Genomic DNA, 19,079 nt, shown 5'->3' on the forward strand with positions numbered 1-19,079 from the left:
TCGGCAGGAGCCAGAGGGAAGTCTGGCCTCACTGGCCACGCAGCCCAGGAAAAGCCATCGAGACAGGCAGCCCAGGGAGTGTTGGGGGCCACACAAGGCCCCTCAGAGGTGCTGCCAGGCAGGTTCACAGCCATGGTGCGCCATTAACCCTGCTTGGATTTGGCCCTGGTGGCCCCCCGCCAAGCACACTCCACCCCCCAAACTCTGCAGCCTCCTTTCCAAATATGCCACTACTGGGCTTAATTTATTGCCTTGGCTGATCTGCTCCCGTCCCCTCCAATGCTTCTCTCGGTGGGGATGGAGCCCCACGCAACAAAGCTGCGCCTGTACAGAGTCTGCCCCGCAGGGGCAAAGTTCACGCGGAAGTTGCCAGGGAGGCCACGGGCGAGGGCTTTTGAGTGGCAGAGTTCCGTGGCCATCCGGAGCAGCCGCCTAGGGCAGGATCTCAATCTTCTTCTGCAGCGTCTGGGGGGGGAAGAGGAACTGCCTGAGGAGGCCATCCAGCTCCTCCAAGGCCAGCTGAGCATGCAGCACTGTCACCTCATCTTGCTCGCAGCGCACCACGAACTTCAGCAGGCGGTAAAGATCCAGCAGGACATCGCGGAGAACCTGGAAAGGGGAGCAGAAATTACAGCAGAGTTGGCAGCCCCTCCCCCTCGAGGCCTTTAGTCCAAGCCCCGGCTTGACCTTATGCCATTCCAGACCAATGGCTGTCCATCTTTTCGTGACAATCTCCAGGGAGGCCCTGAGCCCAGGTGAGCGTGGAACCAGCCACCTGAGCTCAAGGAGGGGTCAGGACTGCAGAGCAGCCTCCTGGAAGAGCCACTGTCTGCGGTCACTGCTTGGTAGCCCCCCCCCCATTTTTATTCCATCTTTCTAAAATTATTATATAAACAGGTAAAATTATTTTATTCCTCCTCCAGTTCCCCCCCACAACAGCAACTCCGTGAGGTGGGTTGGGCTGAGAGGGAGCGACTGGCCCAAAGTCACCCAGCCGGCTTTCATGCCTAAGGCAGGACTAGAACTCACCTTCTCCCGATTTTTTCAAGGCCAGTATTTAATTATTGCACTAATTAATCTTACACACCTTTCTGGAGGAAAGGTGTAGACAAACTTTCCTGGGCCAGTTCCAAGAAAGTGGCAATCTCTTGCCCGTAAATGCCAGGCTGGGCAAACCCGCCTCTTCTGTGGCACTTCCTGGTGGCAGGGATGGACGCAACAAAGCCCACCTGGCCTGGGATGTTTTAAGGAGGCCGCTTGGAACAGAGCAGCTCTTCTGAGGGGCCGAGGGAGGCCAGTGGAGGCTTCTCAGCACTCTTCTCTTGTATCATGCCCACAGAAGGGCAAAGCGCTCGCTCCCAGGAATTCGGGCAGGGGCCACACCAGCCCTGAAGCAGGTTCAGCGGGGCCTCCTTTCCTCCACGCCTGGCCACAGGAGGACATGCCCAGCCTCCTCCCCCTCTACACGGAAGCCCTGCCAAGGAAGCAGCCGGTGGCACACGGCAGGGCAGAGCTGGGTGGCCCGCTCAGAAGACTCACCTCCACCGCCTTCGTGCTGAGCCCCCGCAGGAGAAGCACCACCACGTGGACCGCGGCTCTACGGACCTCAGCTTCACGGTCGGTTTTGACCACAGCTGCTAAGCAGGCGGCCAGCTGTCAGAGAAAGGCAGGGCCCTCAGAACAGGCCAGAGAGTGGGAGGCTACGGCCGCCACAGGGGAGAGAGGAAAGCAGGTCTTCCTTTGCGTTAAGAAAGGGCAGGCACTGACCTCTGGGGCCTTCGAGAACCCTAACCGAGGGCTGACTTACTCCACCAGCAGAGACCGGGACCCAGTGGAGACCCCGGCGGCACCCCCTGCTGGGTCACAGCATCTGCAGACCTTTGCTGACCCCCCCTCCCCAGAGCTCAGGTGCTTTGGTCCCAGGGCCAGAGCTGCACGTAGGGGGCAAGGGGAGCCAGAGGACCATGGCTTCCACGCACCCCCAGCTGCATCTTTCTGTTCCTGGGCTCAAGGTCAGCCTGCCTTCTCCACACCCTCCAGCAGCTTCCGCTGAGTCAGCTGGCACCTGGCTTGCTGCAGCGCCAGAAACCGTTCTCAGCCGCACAGACGTGACTGCAAAGCTGCACCTCCTGTCCACGTACTGGAGGCCCAGAGCAGCCTTGGCAAAAGGCCCAGCTGCACCACAACACTCCTGCATGGCTCGGCTACCACAACAGCATCCGCGGCACTCAGGCTGCCACAGCTGCAACGTCGCAAAGCAGACCAAGATCCCCTCTTGTCAAGTCAGTTGTATCTCCTCGTGCATTGCAGAACCACAGGAGGGTGTCTCTGCCCAAGGAAGCCTCCAAGGCCTCACAGCGCAAGCAGCCACCGCTGGAGAAGATTTAGGGTTCGGTTCCTTTTTGAGAAAGGAGGCTGGGAACCAGAGATGCTACCAGAGATCCCCCCCACCCCACCCCACGTTCGATGGCCGGCCCTGGCTAGTGTCTCTGGCTGAAGCAAAGGTTTGTGAGCGACACCTGAGACCGTGAAGGGTTCAACTCCTGGGAGGAGGGGAACGATCTGCTGGAGGAGCAGCACAATCTGCTGCTGCTGCTGCTGCTGCTGCTTAGTGGAAAGACGAGGCAGGACCAGGAAGGTCCACTGGGAGCCAGAAAACTCCCAACTGTGGCACCCCGAGGGCTGCAAGGCTCCAGCAGGAGCAGCAGCCACAGTGTGGGAGGAGAAAAGGGGCAGGTACCTCGTGGACCACCGACCCCAGCTGAAAACCAAGGATCTGGCACAACTCTCCCAGGTTGGACAGGCTGCTGGCTCTGAGGGAGTGGTCAGGATCCCGGACTCCTCGCAGGAAAGCATGGATCAGCGTGTCTCTGTGCTGGAAGACCAGATCTCCTGCAAGGAGGAGGCAAAAGAAGGGCCGGGTGACTGAAGAAGTTCTTGGCTGTGAGATGGGATCTGCGAAGGGGTGCAGCTAGTTGGTGGGGCAACGGTGGGCACGGCTGAGCAGCCAGCTGGAGAAGGGACCAGCTCAAGATGAGCCAGGAGGCAGCCAGCCTGTGAGCAGGCATGAATGACCACCTCCCATGGAACTCACCCATCCCAGGCCTGGGAGGCAACGAAGAGCCTTCTCTGTCCTATGATTTGCACTGCAGGCCAATGTTCCCACCTCTCTGGCTTCTAAAAAGCCTCCGTGCCTTCTTGACACCCAAATTTTAGACTCTTACTAACTTTGCACCATCATCACAAATGCGCCAGGAGCAGCTGGCCTACCGAGGCTTTGGCAGCTTCTCTTGCATGCGGCAAAAAGGGTCTGTAACAGGAGGGGGTCCCATGGCCGCCCAGCAGCCACTCTGCCTCTCCACAAGTCCTGGCTCTTTTGCGGAAGGAAGGGATCCCTGCCAAGACCAGTAATTGCAAGGCAAAGGGGCTGATGCCTTCCACGGACCTTCCCTCAAGCAGGAAGGCAGCCCGTCCCTCTGCAGGGCACCAGGGTCTCCCGCGTCCAGGAGCAACAATGAAAGGGTTGTGGAGGACGCAAAGCAGACCCAAAATAGCACTGCAGCACTGAAAAGGGGGGGAGCACAATTATCAGGCGTAATTTCAGCCCTAACGAGGCTGGCCGTGCCTGCAAAGGGGGCCAAGCTGGCAGCTGTGCCAGAGGCGTGCCTGCGAGCAAGAAGCGCTGTGGCCCAGGCGGCACTGCTTGAGCCCATCTGACTCCCAAGGCTGAGGAGCTGCATGGAGAATAAAAGCAGGAAGCTGGGCAGAGGAGTCAGGGGGCTCCCAGAGACGCCGACCCTCACCCCCAATGGAGACGGGGAGGGGAAACCTGGCTTCCGCAGAAGACCAGCGCCTAGCACACAGGCAGCAATTAGGGGATTATATCTAAAGACAGGGCCCTCTGCCAGCAGCAGCTCAGGCAGCCAAGAGCACTTCCAGCAGAGATAGGGGTGTGTGTGCGTGCGTTAGTTGCACTCCTGTCTGGAGGGATGGAACCAAAATGTGTTTGGGACGAGGAAGGGAGACCGAGGGGAGAGGAAGAGGACAAGAGACCCCCACTGCTTCCAAAGGCTGCCAAGAGACAGAAGGAGCAACTATGGGGAGGGAGAGCAAGAAGGCAGCTACGGGGCCACTTCTCTTGGCAGGGAAGATGGGGGCCGAGAGAGGGAAAGGTTCATCATTCTGGCCCAGGAAAAGAAAGGCACGTGGGACTGACCCGGGTCTGTAATGGGTGGACCCCCTTCAGACAAGCAGTCTGAGAGCCAGGAGACACGTTGCCCACACGGTGGCAACCACCTGCTCCTGCTGTGCCACTGCAAGGCGCCCAGGCCTGGTCCTGGGGCTGCAGGGAGAGCAGGCAGGCGGGTGGGAGGTGCAGATGGGGAAACATCTGGGCCAGATGGGAGCTTAATGAGGAGTTAGGCTCAACTGAAGGCAATTAGGCCGGGGGAGGGATGGACATGGGTGAGAGGGGTCTGTGTCCCACATGCTCTGGCAACGGGAAGGGCAGGAGGCGACACCACCCAGGCTGTGCCAGGTGGACGAGAACAGCCCCGCTGGGCCTGGTTGGAGCGAAGGTCGAGGGGGGCCCTGTGGGGGAGGGAAGCCAGTCAAGACTGGGCGGCACTAAAGGGGAGGGAAGGGACTCAAGCCCAGACAAGCCGCTCAGCTTCTGTCTTGGAGGAAACAGTCGACCGGGCAAGGCCGCCGAGTGTCATGAAGGCGGCTTGCAACACACAGGAAGCAGGCAGGCAATTCCCGACTCTCGTTTATTGGGAAAACAAGAAGCCCAAACCCTCCTGAGGCTCAAGCACAAAGCAGAGAAAGGAAGTGACTCATTCGTGGGACCAGAGGCCTGAAAGAGGAGTTGGCTGCCTTCCCTGGAAGACTCAGGAAGGCGTTAATTGAGACTCTTATGCTGAGTGTGGCAGGAGGGTCAGACTCCATGGCCTCACAGAGCCCTTTCAGCTCTGCATTTCTGCAGTGCTATGGCCAAATGCACCAGGAAGCCCCCTTCCTGCCCTGGCCTATCTGGCCCCCCAGAGCGCCTCGCCCTTTGGCCCCTGCAGGAAGACTCACCCAGGGCTCGTGTCGTGCGCAGCAGTGCCTCCCCCAGCTTCATCCTGGTCTCCACCATCGGGGCGCCCGCGTACTGGGTCAGCAGGAAGGGCAGGACGTCTTGTGGGGAGGCATCTGACAGGAGGGCCACACCTGGAAGGGGGGAGAAGCAGCACTGGGGATGCCCGAAGCAGATTTGGCAGCTGAGGGGCTGGAAGCCCCAGACACACTTGCTCTGGACTGAGCCGAGGGGGGAAGAGCAGAAGCCTTCGCAGGAACCACGAGGGCCAGGCAGCTCAACCCGTCCTTGGCCACAGAGGGTCCCGATCCCCTGGACAGCTTTTTGCAGCCCTTGGGACTTTGGTCCACGACTCCCCTAAAGGCACGAGAAGCTCTTCAGTTGCCCCAGCAGAGACCCCACCCTCTTCGTTTCACTATCACACTCCGCCTCCTCCCCCCCGGGGAAGATTCATGATGCCTACGCTCCAGTGGCAGACTTTGCATGAAGACGTGAACTTCAGGACACCTGAGATCGGTCACAGCTACCAAGCCCAGACCAGTGGAAGCCCCTCTCCCCCTTCACTACTTCTCACTCCTCTCCAGCCTTGGAAGCAATGGAATAACCGGCAAAAGAGCGGGAGTTGGCGAGGGGGGCACCCTTTGCCATGCCAAGAGCCACGCAAGTGGCAGGGCGGCCCCAGCGGGACTGAAGCTCTCCACAGCTGCTGCTTTTGGAAACTGTGTGTGTGTGTGTTTGTGTGTGTGTGTGTAGAATTAGGGAAAGGGAGCTCTCTCCTGCTCCGCCCCCCCCATCTTAGCCTCAGCCCCACACCCTCCCTGCCCATCACCAGAAGTCCTTCTCAACATTCTGAGTCAACTGCAGGATATTCATCGGCTGTTGCAAGGCCGTGTTGCTCAACGCGGAAGGAGCCGCTCTTGTGCCCCAGGCTGGCAGCGCCAGGGAGTCAGCACAGGCAGAAGCCCTTCACCTGCTCAAGCCCAGCAAGGAAGGAGGTGGGGGAGGCTCTTCCTTCACCCCTCCCCTCCCTGAGAAAAACAGGGTCCAAAGGGATTCCCACAGAAGGGCTGCAACAGCAGCAGCAGAGCTGAGCCTCGGACCAATGCCTGAAGCTGAGCCCCCTGTCGCCTCCCTATCAGTCTCTTCCTTCCCATGTTTCAACAGGGCTGATCCCCCTTCTGGATACAGAAGCAAAATCAGGCTCTCCGTTCTACGCTCAGCAAGGAAGCCCAGAAATCCCACCCAGGGGCTTCTCTAGGCTCCTTAGGAAGCAGAGCTGCTGGCAGGGAGACGGGGCAGCCCCGAGACGTCTTGAGAGCCGGGGAAGCGTGAGAAGGCCTACAAGGCCATGTGCCTCTGTGCTGCGCAACCAGCCCTTCTTTGCAGAGACTGTCTCTCCAGAGCCCGTTCCTCTTCTGAACCCTGTGGGGCTGCCAAGAGCTGGCCAGGCCCAGAGCCTCCAGAAGAGCTCCCACTCCACTCAATGCCTTGACAGCCCAGGCACAACCGCAGCTGTGGAACACAGTTCAAAGGCGGGAAGGAGGAAGAGCGCCTCTGTCCGCTTCCAGAGGAGACGACGAGGGCCCGGCCACAAGGGCGATATTTGCACAGCCGTCCACCCCCGGTGATCTTGTGAAATGTCTTCATTTCCTTCCAAGGAAGCTGGTGAGATATTGCTTCCTTGAGAGTTGGTGGCTTTTCCAGAAAGGTGACCTTGCCCAGAGACAGGAAGGCAGGTGCAAGGAAGGGGCCGGCCGGAACAGGTTCATGCGACCCGCTAAAAGAGGGCAGCCCACCCAGAGGAGTGACACCAACTGACCTCGGCCGGGCTTAGGGCCCCTCCTGTCCTAGGAATGTCTCAGCCCAGACTGGGGATCAAGGAGAAGCAGGAGGGCTGTTTGCTGAAGTCCACCCTGCATCATGAGCAAACCAGTGGGAGGTCAACAGGCCTCTTTGGAGGCCATCAGAGAGGAGCAGGAGCTGAGAGGGGGGGTTACTGGTTTCCCTCAGGGACGGCCCTCCGCGTTTTCTCCTATTCCCCAAGCCCACTTGCAAAACGGCACTAAGGAAGGCCATCAGCAATGTGCACCGGGCAGATGGGCTTCCTGCCTCTGACCTGGGCTCAGCCAGCCCTCCTTCCTGGAGTATTTGCCCCCCACCCCCCACCCCCATTCTCCGAGGAGGACAGGAAGGAGCTTGTATTTTCACGGACAGTAACCGAGAGCAAGATTGGGTCTGCTTACCTTGGATAGCAGAAAGATAAACAAAGGAGTCTTTATGTTCCAGGTTTTCCACAAAAACCTGAAAATTAAAACCAAGAATCATTTTGCCTGCACAGCTGCAGCCAACTGTGTCTCTCTTGGCTGATGTCTCCTTGGCAGGGCAGAAGGTTGCCTGCAGCCATCCGTCCAAGCACCATTGTGGCTCTGATTGGGAATTAGAATTAGAAACCCTTTTGTTTCTGGGGAAGCGTTAGGGAGTTGGACAAAGGGAACAGGAAGGGGTTCCTCCAAAGGCTGCTCAGAAAGAGGGAAGCTGAGAACAACTCCACCATCTGCTGTCCCCCAGGCTCAAGACATTCAGACTGCTTGGAAGCAGAACTAAACTCTCCCAGAAAAAGCAGCTTCCTCTCCACTCGAGGTCAGCTCAGCATGGAGGCAACACGCCTGACGTCTGGGGGGAAACCAGGAAACAGAAAATCTGCTGGTGATTGAAACCCTAATTCTATATGCCTCAAGGTGGTTGGATAGAAACACCTGCATGCCTTGAATCTTCTGGCCACCAAGCAGAGCTCACAGGGCAAAGCTCGAGGGACACCTCCATCTTCTGAAGGGTCCCCCAGGCAGGCCAAAAAGGGGCTCCCTCTCAGGGCCAGCCCAAGCCACTCACATGCCGTCCTCCAGGCTTTTCCCCATGAAGTGCTCTGGCTGCCTACCTTCAGCAACTTCTCCCGAGTCTTCAGGGCTCCGGGATCCTTCTGCTCGATCATCCGGGAGAGGTGGCGCAAGGCAGCAGCTCGCGTGGGAATGTCAGGGCTGTAAGCCCCCGAGAGAAGCGCCTGCAGATGGCTCTGGGGGCTGCAGGGGGCAGAGCTTTCCTTGGCAACCGAGTCCATCCCCTGAGGCTGTCCTGAGTGGCTCCTGGGGGACTTCTGGGGCAGGGGTGCCCCAGGTCTGGGGGTCCCATCTGGGGTGCCCGCGCTCCCTTGGCCTGCTGCCCCACCCACACTCCTGCCCTGGGCCTTGCAAGCAGCAGTGGGAAAGGCGCGGTGGGTGCAGATGGAGATGCTCAAGTCAGCCGCCAGCTCCTGGATGACAGGCTCCGGGTGGAGGCGGGAGAGTTCATCCAGCAGGGGCACCAGCTGCTTCAGGCTGGCAAAGTCTTCGGATTTCAGCTGGGGAGACAGCAGGGTGCACGTCAGCCATGTGCTGCCCAAGAGAGGAACCAGGGCTGATCCTGAGAACTTGGCCCTGGGCTGCCGGCAGGAAGCGCCAGGAGGGGGCACTGTGCCCAAAGCCTTTGCTGTGGTTACCGTTATGGGCGTGCGCACAGACTCTGGCAGGGCGGATAAGATCAGGCCCCAAGCTGGCAGGTGCACACGGGGAATGGGGTGGGAATGGAGCTACTGCTCTTTCCCTAGCAGCAGGAAAGGCCCAGCCAGGACTCCAGCTCAGCCCTCAAGGGAGCCGGGAAAGCCGAGTCTACCCTGCTGGCGGGGAGCCATGCCCAGCCCCGCCCCCCGCCCGGCACATCCTGCCATGCCTCGGAGGCTGCCAGAGGACTCGGGCTTTGGCCGGCCAGGAACCTCCTTCTGGCAAGCAGCAGAGCATCCAGGACCCCCCCACCCGAGGCCTTGACACCCCCCCCTCACTATTCCTACCTAGCTGCCGGGTATGGCCGAGAGCCCGCCTCCCCCGTCATTTCTCAAGAGTTCTGGCCTGTGGGTGGAGGGGAGCTTTTCCCTGCTTGGCACCCACCAGAAACCCCCCCACCCACCCAGCCCTCCTCCTGCAGGAAACCACAGCAGGCTTCAGCAAAGGAGGAACAAGCACCGGCCTGAAAGCTGAGGAGAAGGAGAGAGGGAGGCACCGTGTCTGGAACCGGCCCCAGCGGCCCCAGCGAGCCAAGACTTGACGAAGGAAGCTTCTAGGCTTCAGCCTGTCACAGCAAGATTTCCCCCCCTCCCACTCCCCACTTTCTGTCTCAACGCCGGTCAGAGACCAAAATTGTTTCCTCCCTCCAACCTCCCAACCACCCAGGGGGAACCGAAAGGGCCCAGTTCCTTAGCTGGCCTCACTGGGTGGGCAGAGGCTTTCCTGCAGGTCAGTGGGAGCCAGCTTGACTCAGCAGCCCCTCGCCTGGCCCCGCCCAGAAGCCCTGCTGGCCTGCAATGGCCCTCCCCCTGCAGGTATGGGGAGGGGGGGGGTCTTCGAATTAGGAATCAAAATGGCATGGGAGGGGGAAGGCGGATAAGCAGAGCCCAGAGAGAAACTGGACTTCACTGACTGAGGCTCAGAATCAGAAATGAAAACACTTGTGGGAACCACGAAGGCGCATCTTTCCTGCCCTTTGAGCACCTGGAAGGTCTGCAGATGCTTCCCAAAAGGCCCCATGACACCCCAATGCCTGAACTGATGCCGCCCCCGAGGCCCTCTGGCTACTCACCTGCAGGGCCCCGCCCATCATGGCTGCCCCCAGCCCCATAGCCATGCTGAGCGTCTGGGACTCCACAGTGCCCACTGAGCCTCTGGAGAGACCTGCACAGGCCCGCTGAAGCGTGGCTGCCACAAACTCCACCACCTGTGGAAGAAACATCACCCAAAAAGCTTGCGTCTGCAGCCGACAATGGGCCCCGAGCCACTTTTGCAGCTCTAGGCTTGACAGGCTAGAGACCTTCCCCCACTGGCCTTCCCAGAAAGGATGAAATTAAGGCCAAACCCTCCCCCCCCCCCCAAAAAAATCTGGCACATCCCTTAAAGTGGGAGAGTTTGTCAACAGCCACCAAGGGATGCAGCCGGCCCAGCCAGGCCTCAGGCACAGCAGCCAGGCCACCCCAGACCACTGGAGGGACGGGGCTCTGCAAGGCTGGTGGGGGTGGGGGTGGACCAACCACGAGGACAGGACCAACCTGCCTGACATCTGTGAGCAAGGAGTCCGAAATGCTCTCGGTCAGCATGGCCACCACCCGAAGCACCTGCAGCTGCCTCATCTGCTGGGGGAAGGCTGGGTTGCAGAGCTGCTCCAGATCCAGGGGGGGCCCTTGCGAAGGGGGTGCAGGGTCCGTCTCAGAGGCCAGCTGGGTCAGCTCCTGCCGAGGGGGAGGAGCACACATTGGAAGAAGAGAGACTAAACAACTGGCAGGATATTGTCCTGCACTACAGCAGAAAAATACAAGAGGGAAGAACTGGATACATGGCTTGCTTCATACACACACACACACACACACACACACACACACACACACACACACACACGTGTGTGTGTGTGTGCAGGAATCCAGATGAGACCCATCCAAACCCTGAGTTCCAGGGGTCCTTCTCCAATCACAGCCCCATCTAAGCCCAGAGAACTGAGGTTTCCCTGCCTGGATTAGTCCTTGACAGCTGAAGGGGGACCTTGAAGGGCCACGCCTGACCTCTGCCACACGTAACGTGGCACCGATCCTACTCTTGTGGAAGGAGCACAGCATCCACACTACTATGGGGACATCCAGAGATGCTGTAGGCCCTACCTTTAAGCAGCCCAGGAAGAAGTCTCCGGCTAGGCTGCCCTTCTGGCAGTGAGACAGCAAGTCCACCAGCTGCTCCAGCTGCCACTGCTCTGAGGAAAGCTTCTGATACAGAGCCTCGTCTTCGTCACTGCCAAGGGAGAGAGCAAACTTTTCACTAAGGGACAAAGGAGGGGGAAAAAGCCCCGGAGGCTCTGGGCTGAACCGTCTCTTCCATCCTTCTCGGAGCAAGTGCCGAACCTCCCCGGAAGTGAGAGTTCTTTCCTCACAGTTGATCACCTGCAGATACAAAGCTGAGAATCCTCCCCCCCCCCTTCCTATATTTTGGGTAAGCTGCCTTTGGACATGCAGACTCTCTTCAGCCACCTCTTGAAGCGGAAGAGGCTGGGGCAGGTTTTCTGGCAGCCCAACACCCCACAACTGCATCCATCTGGATCAGAGTCCCCCACTGGGGAAGCACAGCAGACTCTCACCTCACAGCCTCCTTGATGGTGGCCACCACGCCCCCTTCACTGCCCACCTGGAACTGGCAATGGGGGTGGGGCAGGCAGGGGCTTCCTCTGAGCTCCGCCAAGCCTTCCAGGGCCGCCAGAGAGGCCTGTTGCTCGCTCTTCTCCAGGAACCATAGCAGGATCTCCTGGCAGGGGGTGCTGAAAACAAGGGGGGGAGGGCATTAACCCCAGTCCAGGCGGTGGCGGCTTTGGTGAGAGTCAGCCCAGAATGCCCCCAAGGAAAGCTGCCTCTCCCAGAAGAAGGGCAGGATGTGGAGGTCTGTCTCCTGGGCCAGGGTGATGGGAAATAAAAAGCCGGTGGGCAATGGCCTAATGCCCCTGCCTGCTCCTCAGCACCCACCCACCCACCCACCCACCCCTTCTCTCTTACAGTTTGTTGCTAACTTTGGATGAGGGTCTTCTTTTCAGAGGAGTTGCACAATCCCCCTCCCATCCCAGGAGGGACGGGAGTTCCCACCCTGGCAGAAAAGCCAAGGCCAGCACTGGCCTTCAGCAGATGGTGGGCTCTCGGTTGACAGGAACCAGGAGGAGAACAGCTCCTGTGCCTCCAACCAGGAAGGTTTGTCCCCACCAGCCCACAAAAGAGCTCTGGAGATTCCCCCGCCAGGCCAGGCGCCTCACCGTAAGGAGGACACGTTCTGCTTGGTGAAGCACCAGAGGGAGAAGATGGCCCCCAGCACAGGCTGCAGGGCACCCAAGAGGCAAGGCGAGGGCTCATTACCCACCACGCAGACCTGCAAGGGAGAGCAGCTGAGAGGAGGAAGACCCTGCAAGGTCAATTTGCAGCCTTCGCATACACACACAGGATCCCTGCACATTGCCAGGAGCAGAGAATCCCCCCTGCCCCTTCTAAATACTTGCAGAACCACCTCTGGCTATTTTGGGGCCTTCTGGACCTGCTTCTGTGCGCCAGCTCTCCGAAACAGCTCATTAGTGCCCAAAATGCTCTCGGCCATTCAGAGTGTTTAAATGCTCAGGCTATCAAGACTTGAACCAACAGAGCAGCCCAGCCTGTTGCACAGGCCTCCCGAGACCTCCGAGCCTCCTAATGGCTCATCCCCCAAGCCTGCTTGTAAGACAGCCCTGCTCTCGGGCTGTATTCCTCCTGGGATCAGGCGGATCCTTGGAGGGCCTGCGTCTTTGGTAGAGATGGGCTGGCTGTGCTGCCAGGCAATGCTGAATTCTGGCGCCTGACAGCTGACCGAGAGCAAGATGACCACAGCGCTGGGCTAGCAAGGGTGGAGGAGAAGGCGGAGTACTTCAAGCAGAGCATGAAAGGCACGTGGGAATGGCGCCTCCCCGTGGCATTTCAGGGAAGACCATTTTGCCTATTTCAGCACAGTGAGAAGTGAGGTCACAGCTGAGGAAGAAGACGCAATCTAACTCAGTCCAAAAGCAAATGCGGGCCCTTCCTTGGCTTCCGCTCCTTCTCCCAACACTGCATACACAGAAGCATGCTGGTGCCGCACCTTGTACACTGTTTCCACGCATCCCGAGAGCAACTCCTCTTCCACCAGCACCGCCCCAGCTGGCAGGTCTTCCAGTGAACCTTCTGAAGACAAGAAAGAAAAGGACCATCGTGTGGGTGCAGCTAATGCTGGGCTGGTTTCACTTAATTATATTCCACGATATAAGTGGCAAATGAAAGAAAAGATTTAATTCCAGCATGACTTCCTTCTCTGAGAGCCTTACAGCTGCCGGGCTAGAAAATACGGGATGGGTGTCCTGGCTGGGGGGCTCTGGGCAAGGCCCTCGCTCAGCCCAACCTCCTCACGGGGGAAAAAGAGGGGGCAGGAGCATTATGCGCACTAGAGTTGTGGGAAACAAAGGCAGGATATAAATCGGAATTGATGAATAAAACTTTGATTCAACTGAGCGATACCTCAGCCTACCAAGCTTGTCTTGCCCAGCACTGCTTCAACTTCTAATACCGGATTGTTATAAGTCACCCAGAGGGACACATTTCAATCCCACTGGAGGACTCAGACCTAAGAATCCCAGAGCTACCAATTCTGGGTACAGAAGCCCCTGAAAAAACAAGGAGGTTCCCACCTTCCAAAATGACAGAAATTTGTTTGTTTAGTCATTCAATCATTCAAGCAACCAACCAACCTCTACAGCTGCCAACTCAACCAAGTGATTCTGGGAGGCTTACAATTCTAAAATTCTAAAAACATGAAAGCGATAAGGCGTCATCCGACTCTGCAGCCTGGCCAGGGGGTGGGAGGCTGTTACCTGGCTCCCCCAGGCAGCGCAAGAGGGGCTTCAGCAGGGGACGCAGCAGGTGCTTCTCTGCCTGCTGTGGATGTTGCCTCACCATGGCGAGGACAGTTGCGGTCACTACTCGTTGGAATTGGCGCACCATCAGCTTATCCTGGATGAGGAACAGCTGCAGAATCTTTAAAAGAAAGAGATAAAAGCAGAGTTTTATGCTCAAAATACGTGATGCTCGCCAGCAATATTTCTAAAGTTATGTCTTGTGGTCTGCACTCTATCACAAATTGCGTGAAGGGGGAGAGGGGAAACAGGACTACAAGGCCCCAAGGCTTAGCAGAAACCGCAGACCCCGAGGGCCAACCCAGGAAAAGGGAGTTGCTTTGCAAGGACCAGATGGAGGGGAAAGGCACTCTGCCTCGCAGGAGCCACTCCGGGACTCACAAACGTTCCTTGTGCCACCTGGGTTGTACCAGAATGCCAGTCGCTGGGTAAAGGGAAGGGGCAGAAGATGTACCTGTGGGCAAATCTGTTGACAATAATCCTCCAGGGACAGAGACTGCTGAGGACACGAGGACAGGATCTTGGCTATGGCCTCGCACTTCTGCCAGTCAGCTGCTGCCGCTTCTGCACTGCTGCCCCCCACAGCCCCAGCTGGAAAGCAGGAGGCTCCGTGTCAGACGAGCACACAGAGAACAGCCCATCCTGTGGCCAGAGAGACTCGCAATCTCCTCCACTAGGAAGAGGAGCTTCACCCAGGCAGTAACCGCCTAGCTCAGTATCTTGCCAGGCGACCTTGGACCTTCCTCATCCTTTCTGCTCTTGCCGTTTCTTAAGAGAGGTGCAAAAAGTCTGGGACTGAATTGCTCTCTGCCTAGAGGAGCCGGTTCGTGGGAAATGCCGTGCAGAGAAGAGGGACCAGCAGCAGCTGAGTGGGGTGAGAGGGAAGACCTGGGAAGTTCATGTACCAGGTTACCTTATTTGCCCCACCTAGAAGTCCAGGTTTGGTTCTGGCAAACCAAAAAACATGGGCACACAGTGATTTGTCCAGTTTCAAAATATTTTCCTGTTTCATGCAGATCCTTATTTATTAAAACAGGATCTATTATATGTAAATCTGGCTGGGCCAAGTTTAGAAACACTGGAACAAAGGACTCTTTCTGCTCTTGTCCCAGCCTTTGAATGGCTGATTTGTCAAGCCTCACTCACCTCCGGCTCCCTCCAGGATGCCACGGATCACAGCCTGAACTCCACCAGGTCTTAGCAGCCTCCCGGACAGCAGGTGCCCACAAAGGCGCTGAAGCCAGGCTGGTGCTGGTGCCATACAAGGCTCGTCGTTCTGCTGGCTGGGATGGGAGGCCTGAAAAAGAAACATATGTGCATACTGGACCATGACCAGCCCTCTTGTGCAGCATCCCTTCTTCTTCCTTACCCCGATGGGCCTTGACACCAGGCAACAGGGGCATCCCCTGCCCTTCCCCAAACAGAACGGACTCGAGTTACTTGACTGAAAGCTTCTCTGAGGGCACCATTCACCTAGCAGCAGATTCCCAGGATGGCACTTAGCAAGACTGGAGCTCAGTCAGATTGGATCGCATCCCAATTTAGACCTGGGGGCTGTTATACCTCTTCTTTTCCTCTCCCACTGATCCACGTGCTAGGAAGGCAGAAAAGGCCCAAGTTGGATCTCTACAGGCTCTCTAGGGACAGGCCGTCAAGCAGCAGGCCTGAGAAAGACCCGTTCTGCAGAGCCACAGCTAAACTAATCCAGAGGCAGCGCTAAACTGGAAGGACAGATTCTACAGAGGAATTATTGAGTCTGTCATCTGCACCTCTATAACTGTCTGGTTTGGTTCTGCAACCCAACAAGACAGACACAGAGGATAATTAGAACGGCAGAAAAAACAATTGCTACCAACCTGCCTTCCAGTGAGGACCTGTATACTGCACGAGTCAAAAAGAGGGCTGTGAAAATATTTACAGACCCCTCGCATCCTGGACATAAACTGTTTCAACTCCTACCCTCAAAACGACGCTATAGAGCACTGCACACCAGAACAACTAGCCACAAGGACAGTTTTTTCCCCAACGCCATCACTCTGCTAAACAAATAATCCCCTCAACACTGTCAAACTATTTACTAAATCTGTACTACTATTAATCTTCTCATTGTTCCCACCACCCATCTCCTTCCACTTATGACTGTAACCTTGTTGCTGGTATCCTTACGATTTATATGGACAGTTTCCTAATATGATTTGATTGCTTATTTGTATCCTATGACTATCATTAAGTGTTGTACCTTATGATTCTTGACGAATGCATCTTTTATGTACTCTGAGAGCATATGCAACAAGACAAATTCCTTGTGTGTCCAACCATACTTGGCCAATAAAGAATTCTATTCTATTCTACTCAGATCAGGGCTGGGGCATGACTCACTTAAAAGGAAGCTTCCGTGCCAGTGTTTCCCAATCTTGCCAACTTTAATATATATGGACCTTAAGTCCCAGAATTCTCCAGAACTAGCATAAAATTGGCAAGATTGAGACAGACTCTTCTATGGCTTTGGTGCTTGTTCCTCCTGGGATCAATGTCATGGTTCTCACATGGCATGAATCCACTGTCATAGGTGAGCTACATGCAAGGGCTAATTTGGGATCTCTCCAAAAATGCTTTGGGAGGAGGATGAGGAAGAAAGATTTGCAAGCAGGCACGCAAAATGGAACCAGCTCAGAGGATGCAAATCTAGTTTCTCCATGGCTCACAGTCATACCCGCTTAGGCCCCCCCTGAAGAAGCAGCAGTTCCCGGACCACCAGGGGCTGATACACTTTGTCCAAAAGGCCTTGCAAGGCTTCTTTGCAGCTGCTCTGTTCCTCTTCCGTCAGCCCCTGAAAAAAATCCCAGAGAGCTAAAACAATAAAACACGCAAAGGAATTCTCAGAAAGGCACTTATTCCAAATATCCCTTCAGCAGCCCTAGCAAGAGGCTCAGCCAACCTAAGGCAGTGGCAAGGGCCCCACGGGCACCTCCCTGCCCGGCAGAACTTTTCACCTGTAGGGCCCAAGAGCGGCTTGCTAGTCCCCCCTCCCATTTCATACTGCCCAGAGGAAACAGGGAGACACTTGCTTCACTTTATGGAAATGCCCTGCCTGGCTGCTTCTGGCAGGGAACCCCCAGGGCTGCTCCTTAGCCCTCACCTGCCTCTCAGCACCCGCCCAGGCTTTCCTCGCGGGGCAGAAGCCCAGCTGGCACAGCCCAGCCAGCAGGTCGCCCAGATGCCGCGCCAGGATCAGCCTGCCCAGCTCGGGGTACTCGGCCACTTCCACCAGGGCGTTGCAGGCGGCGAGGAGCCTCCGCGGGGCTTCGGGCTGGGCGGAGAGCAGGCCGGCCTTGTCCCGCGGCGGGGGCGCCACCCCGGCCAGCAGGTACGGGCGGAGGCCCAACGCCACCGCCAGCTGCGCCGCCGCCTGCACGGCGCCCTCCTGGGCGATGCTCAGGGCGTCAGGGCGCAGCGGAGGGGGGACCCCGGCCTCGCTCGGGCCGGCTGCGGGGCTCGCGGCGGCCAGGCGGGCCAGGCAGCGCTTGAGGCAGAGCAGCAGCAGCAGCGCCTGGCAGGCCGCGGCCCAGGGCGGGTCGGGGCCGGGGCCGGGACTCAGCCCCGGGGCCCGCCGGGCCACCTCGGCCCTCGCCCTGCGCAGGGGGGCCCACTGGGGGTCCCGGGCCAGCCTCTCCTCCAGCGCGGTCAGCCCGAGGCGCAGCGACTCCGGCGACGGGGCGGCGGGTCTCGGGGCCGGCAGCGGGCCTGCGGAGAGAAGGGAGAGGCCGGTCGAAGCGGAGCGAAGGGCCCGCGCGGCGCCCCCGGACCTGCGGCACGGAAGGCGAGAGAAACAGCCGCCCCCCCCCCCCGCGCTCCTCCCGCGGCTCTCACCGGTGCCTGCGCCCCGGCCCAGCAACAGCTGCAGGCCGCCCACCGCCCGCTGCAGCCCCGACGCCCCGTCCTCGTTCCGGTCCTCGGCCGTCATGGGCGCCGCCATCTTGGGAAGGTCCGGTGAGGCTGCGCCGCGGCGACGGCGCCACCGTGGGCGGGGCCGTAGGAGGAGGGCGGAAGTTCTCGCCGGCTGCCATTTTGAGGAGGTCGAGAGGGGCGGGGAAAGGCGGGAGGGGCGAAGGGAAGCGGCCCTCTGGAGAAGGTCTCGCGCCCGGAGGAATTCTGGGAGTCCTAGGCCAGAGACCCTCTGGCGCATGCGCAGTTCAGCGAAGTCTTGGGCGGGATGAGCGTCGCTGGAAAGGGCAAAACAGGCGCTGTTTGTTCATTAAAATACTAGAAGATACGATTTCCATAAATCTGAAGCCAAACTATTCAAAATTAGCTGCAGGACCTTAAAAGAAAACTCATTTTGCCGAGTGGGAAGGACTTCAGTAATAAACGGGCTCTAAAATAGGAGCTTCCTAGGCGGCAAAAGGGCTTTAAATTCATCCTTTGGTTCCCGCGCTAAGTAGAGGAGCGGACGGGCAGCGCTTGGGAAGGAACAGAATTCTGCCGTAGACCGAAAAAACGCTTCTAGCGGAACAGAGCCATGGGCCCCAAAGAGATGAGCCTGTGCGGGGATGCACAGGGCTTGAAATCCCTTTGCTGCCTCCGCCTCCCCTCGCCTGGACCTGCGTCTCTGCCCTCAATGGGAGCAAGGGGCACCCAAGTGCTCTGGGAGAGCAGGGCGTCAGACGCCGCGGCCTTTTTGTTTCTTCGCTTCCAACTATGATTCTGTGATTTAACCTCAGACTAACAAGTGTCCTAAGTTGCCCTGTGAAGGCTTTTAGAATTTTACACACATGCACACCAACCAATTCAGTGGTGTGTTAACCATTAAGCAGACTAAGCACGTCCTTGGGGCACCAGGCCAAAGGGGGCACCACAAAGTTGGGAAAGAAAAAAGTGCCAGAAAGAGTGCCTTTCCAAATGTTGAAATTGCTTTAGGAATATTTTTAACATTAATGGTCAACAACTGCACAGCAACTGAAACATGTTAAAAACCCAAAGAGATCAGTTATGGTTCAAGAAAGACTCACTGTGTGTATTAAAAATTGAAGCAGACATTCTGAGAAGTATTAATTTTGAGGATGTTATCAGTGGTTTTGCTAAAATGAAATGTAGAAAAATGCCTTTCAAGTCAAGATATTTGGAACTTTGATACATTAAACTTGTGAAATATTAAAAAGGATGTTGTAGAACTTTTATGTAGCCTAAGCTTGGCTTCGTTTGTACAGTATGTACAAAGGAGGGGGGCACCAAGATTTGTCAGTGCTTAGGGCACCAGTGAGACTTAATCCGCCACTGCACCAATTGCACTTAAGAGTCTAGAAATATGCATGACTTTTTGAAATGGTTGGAAATCACAGTACAAATTTAACACACAGTTCGTAAAGAAGATGTACCCTCACCCTGGATTTATCTGGTTATTCATCCCCACGACTTTTGAAAATAAAACAAGTCAGTAGAACATTTAGGCTAGAAAAGCATGCAATCTCAGGAGAAGGTCTAATAA

The 19,079-nt window shown here is 57.3% G+C and overlaps 1 protein-coding gene across 2 annotated transcripts; it reads right to left on the reverse strand.

Moving 5' to 3' along the window:
- Positions 1-215: 215 nt before the first annotated feature.
- On the reverse strand, positions 216-17,599 carry TANGO6 (transport and golgi organization 6 homolog). 2 transcript variants are annotated; one of them, XM_034426688.3, is made up of 18 exons: positions 17,465-17,599; positions 16,734-17,338; positions 16,308-16,424; positions 14,741-14,891; positions 14,049-14,185; positions 13,553-13,715; positions 12,787-12,869; positions 11,939-12,051; positions 11,279-11,455; positions 10,809-10,935; positions 10,206-10,385; positions 9,743-9,877; positions 8,013-8,471; positions 7,321-7,378; positions 5,080-5,211; positions 2,741-2,892; positions 1,540-1,653; positions 216-609 (listed from the first exon to the last, which is right to left on the reverse strand). In XM_034426688.3, exons 1-18 carry the CDS (start codon positions 17,568-17,570, stop codon positions 433-435), a joined length of 3,186 nt encoding a protein of 1,061 aa, XP_034282579.2. In that variant the 5' UTR covers positions 17,571-17,599; the 3' UTR covers positions 216-432. The 2 variants fall into 2 exon arrangements, with proteins under 2 accessions (XP_034282579.2, XP_034282580.2); XM_034426689.3 differs by lacking the exons at positions 1,540-1,653; positions 2,741-2,892 and having other exon boundaries at positions 396-609.
- Positions 17,600-19,079: the final 1,480 nt, after the last annotated feature.

This window comes from Pantherophis guttatus, chromosome 11 (genome assembly GCF_059756535.1).
Source record: "Pantherophis guttatus breed Tessera chromosome 11, ASM5975653v1, whole genome shotgun sequence".
Taxonomy (NCBI): Eukaryota; Metazoa; Chordata; class Lepidosauria; order Squamata; family Colubridae; genus Pantherophis; species Pantherophis guttatus.

Excerpts from the sequence above, each read along its gene's own strand:
- TANGO6 (XM_034426688.3), bottom strand. The coding sequence starts at position 17,570 with ATGGCGGCGCCCATGACGGCCGAGGACCGGAACGAGGACGGGGCGTCG. Across the intron at positions 8,472-9,742 it reads TGATGGGCGGGGCCCTGCAG|CTGAAATCCGAAGACTTTGC; the intron begins GTGAGTAGCCAG and ends CTGTCTCCCCAG. Across the intron at positions 2,893-5,079 it reads GCGCACGACACGAGCCCTGG|GAGATCTGGTCTTCCAGCAC; the intron begins GTGAGTCTTCCT and ends TCCTCCTTGCAG.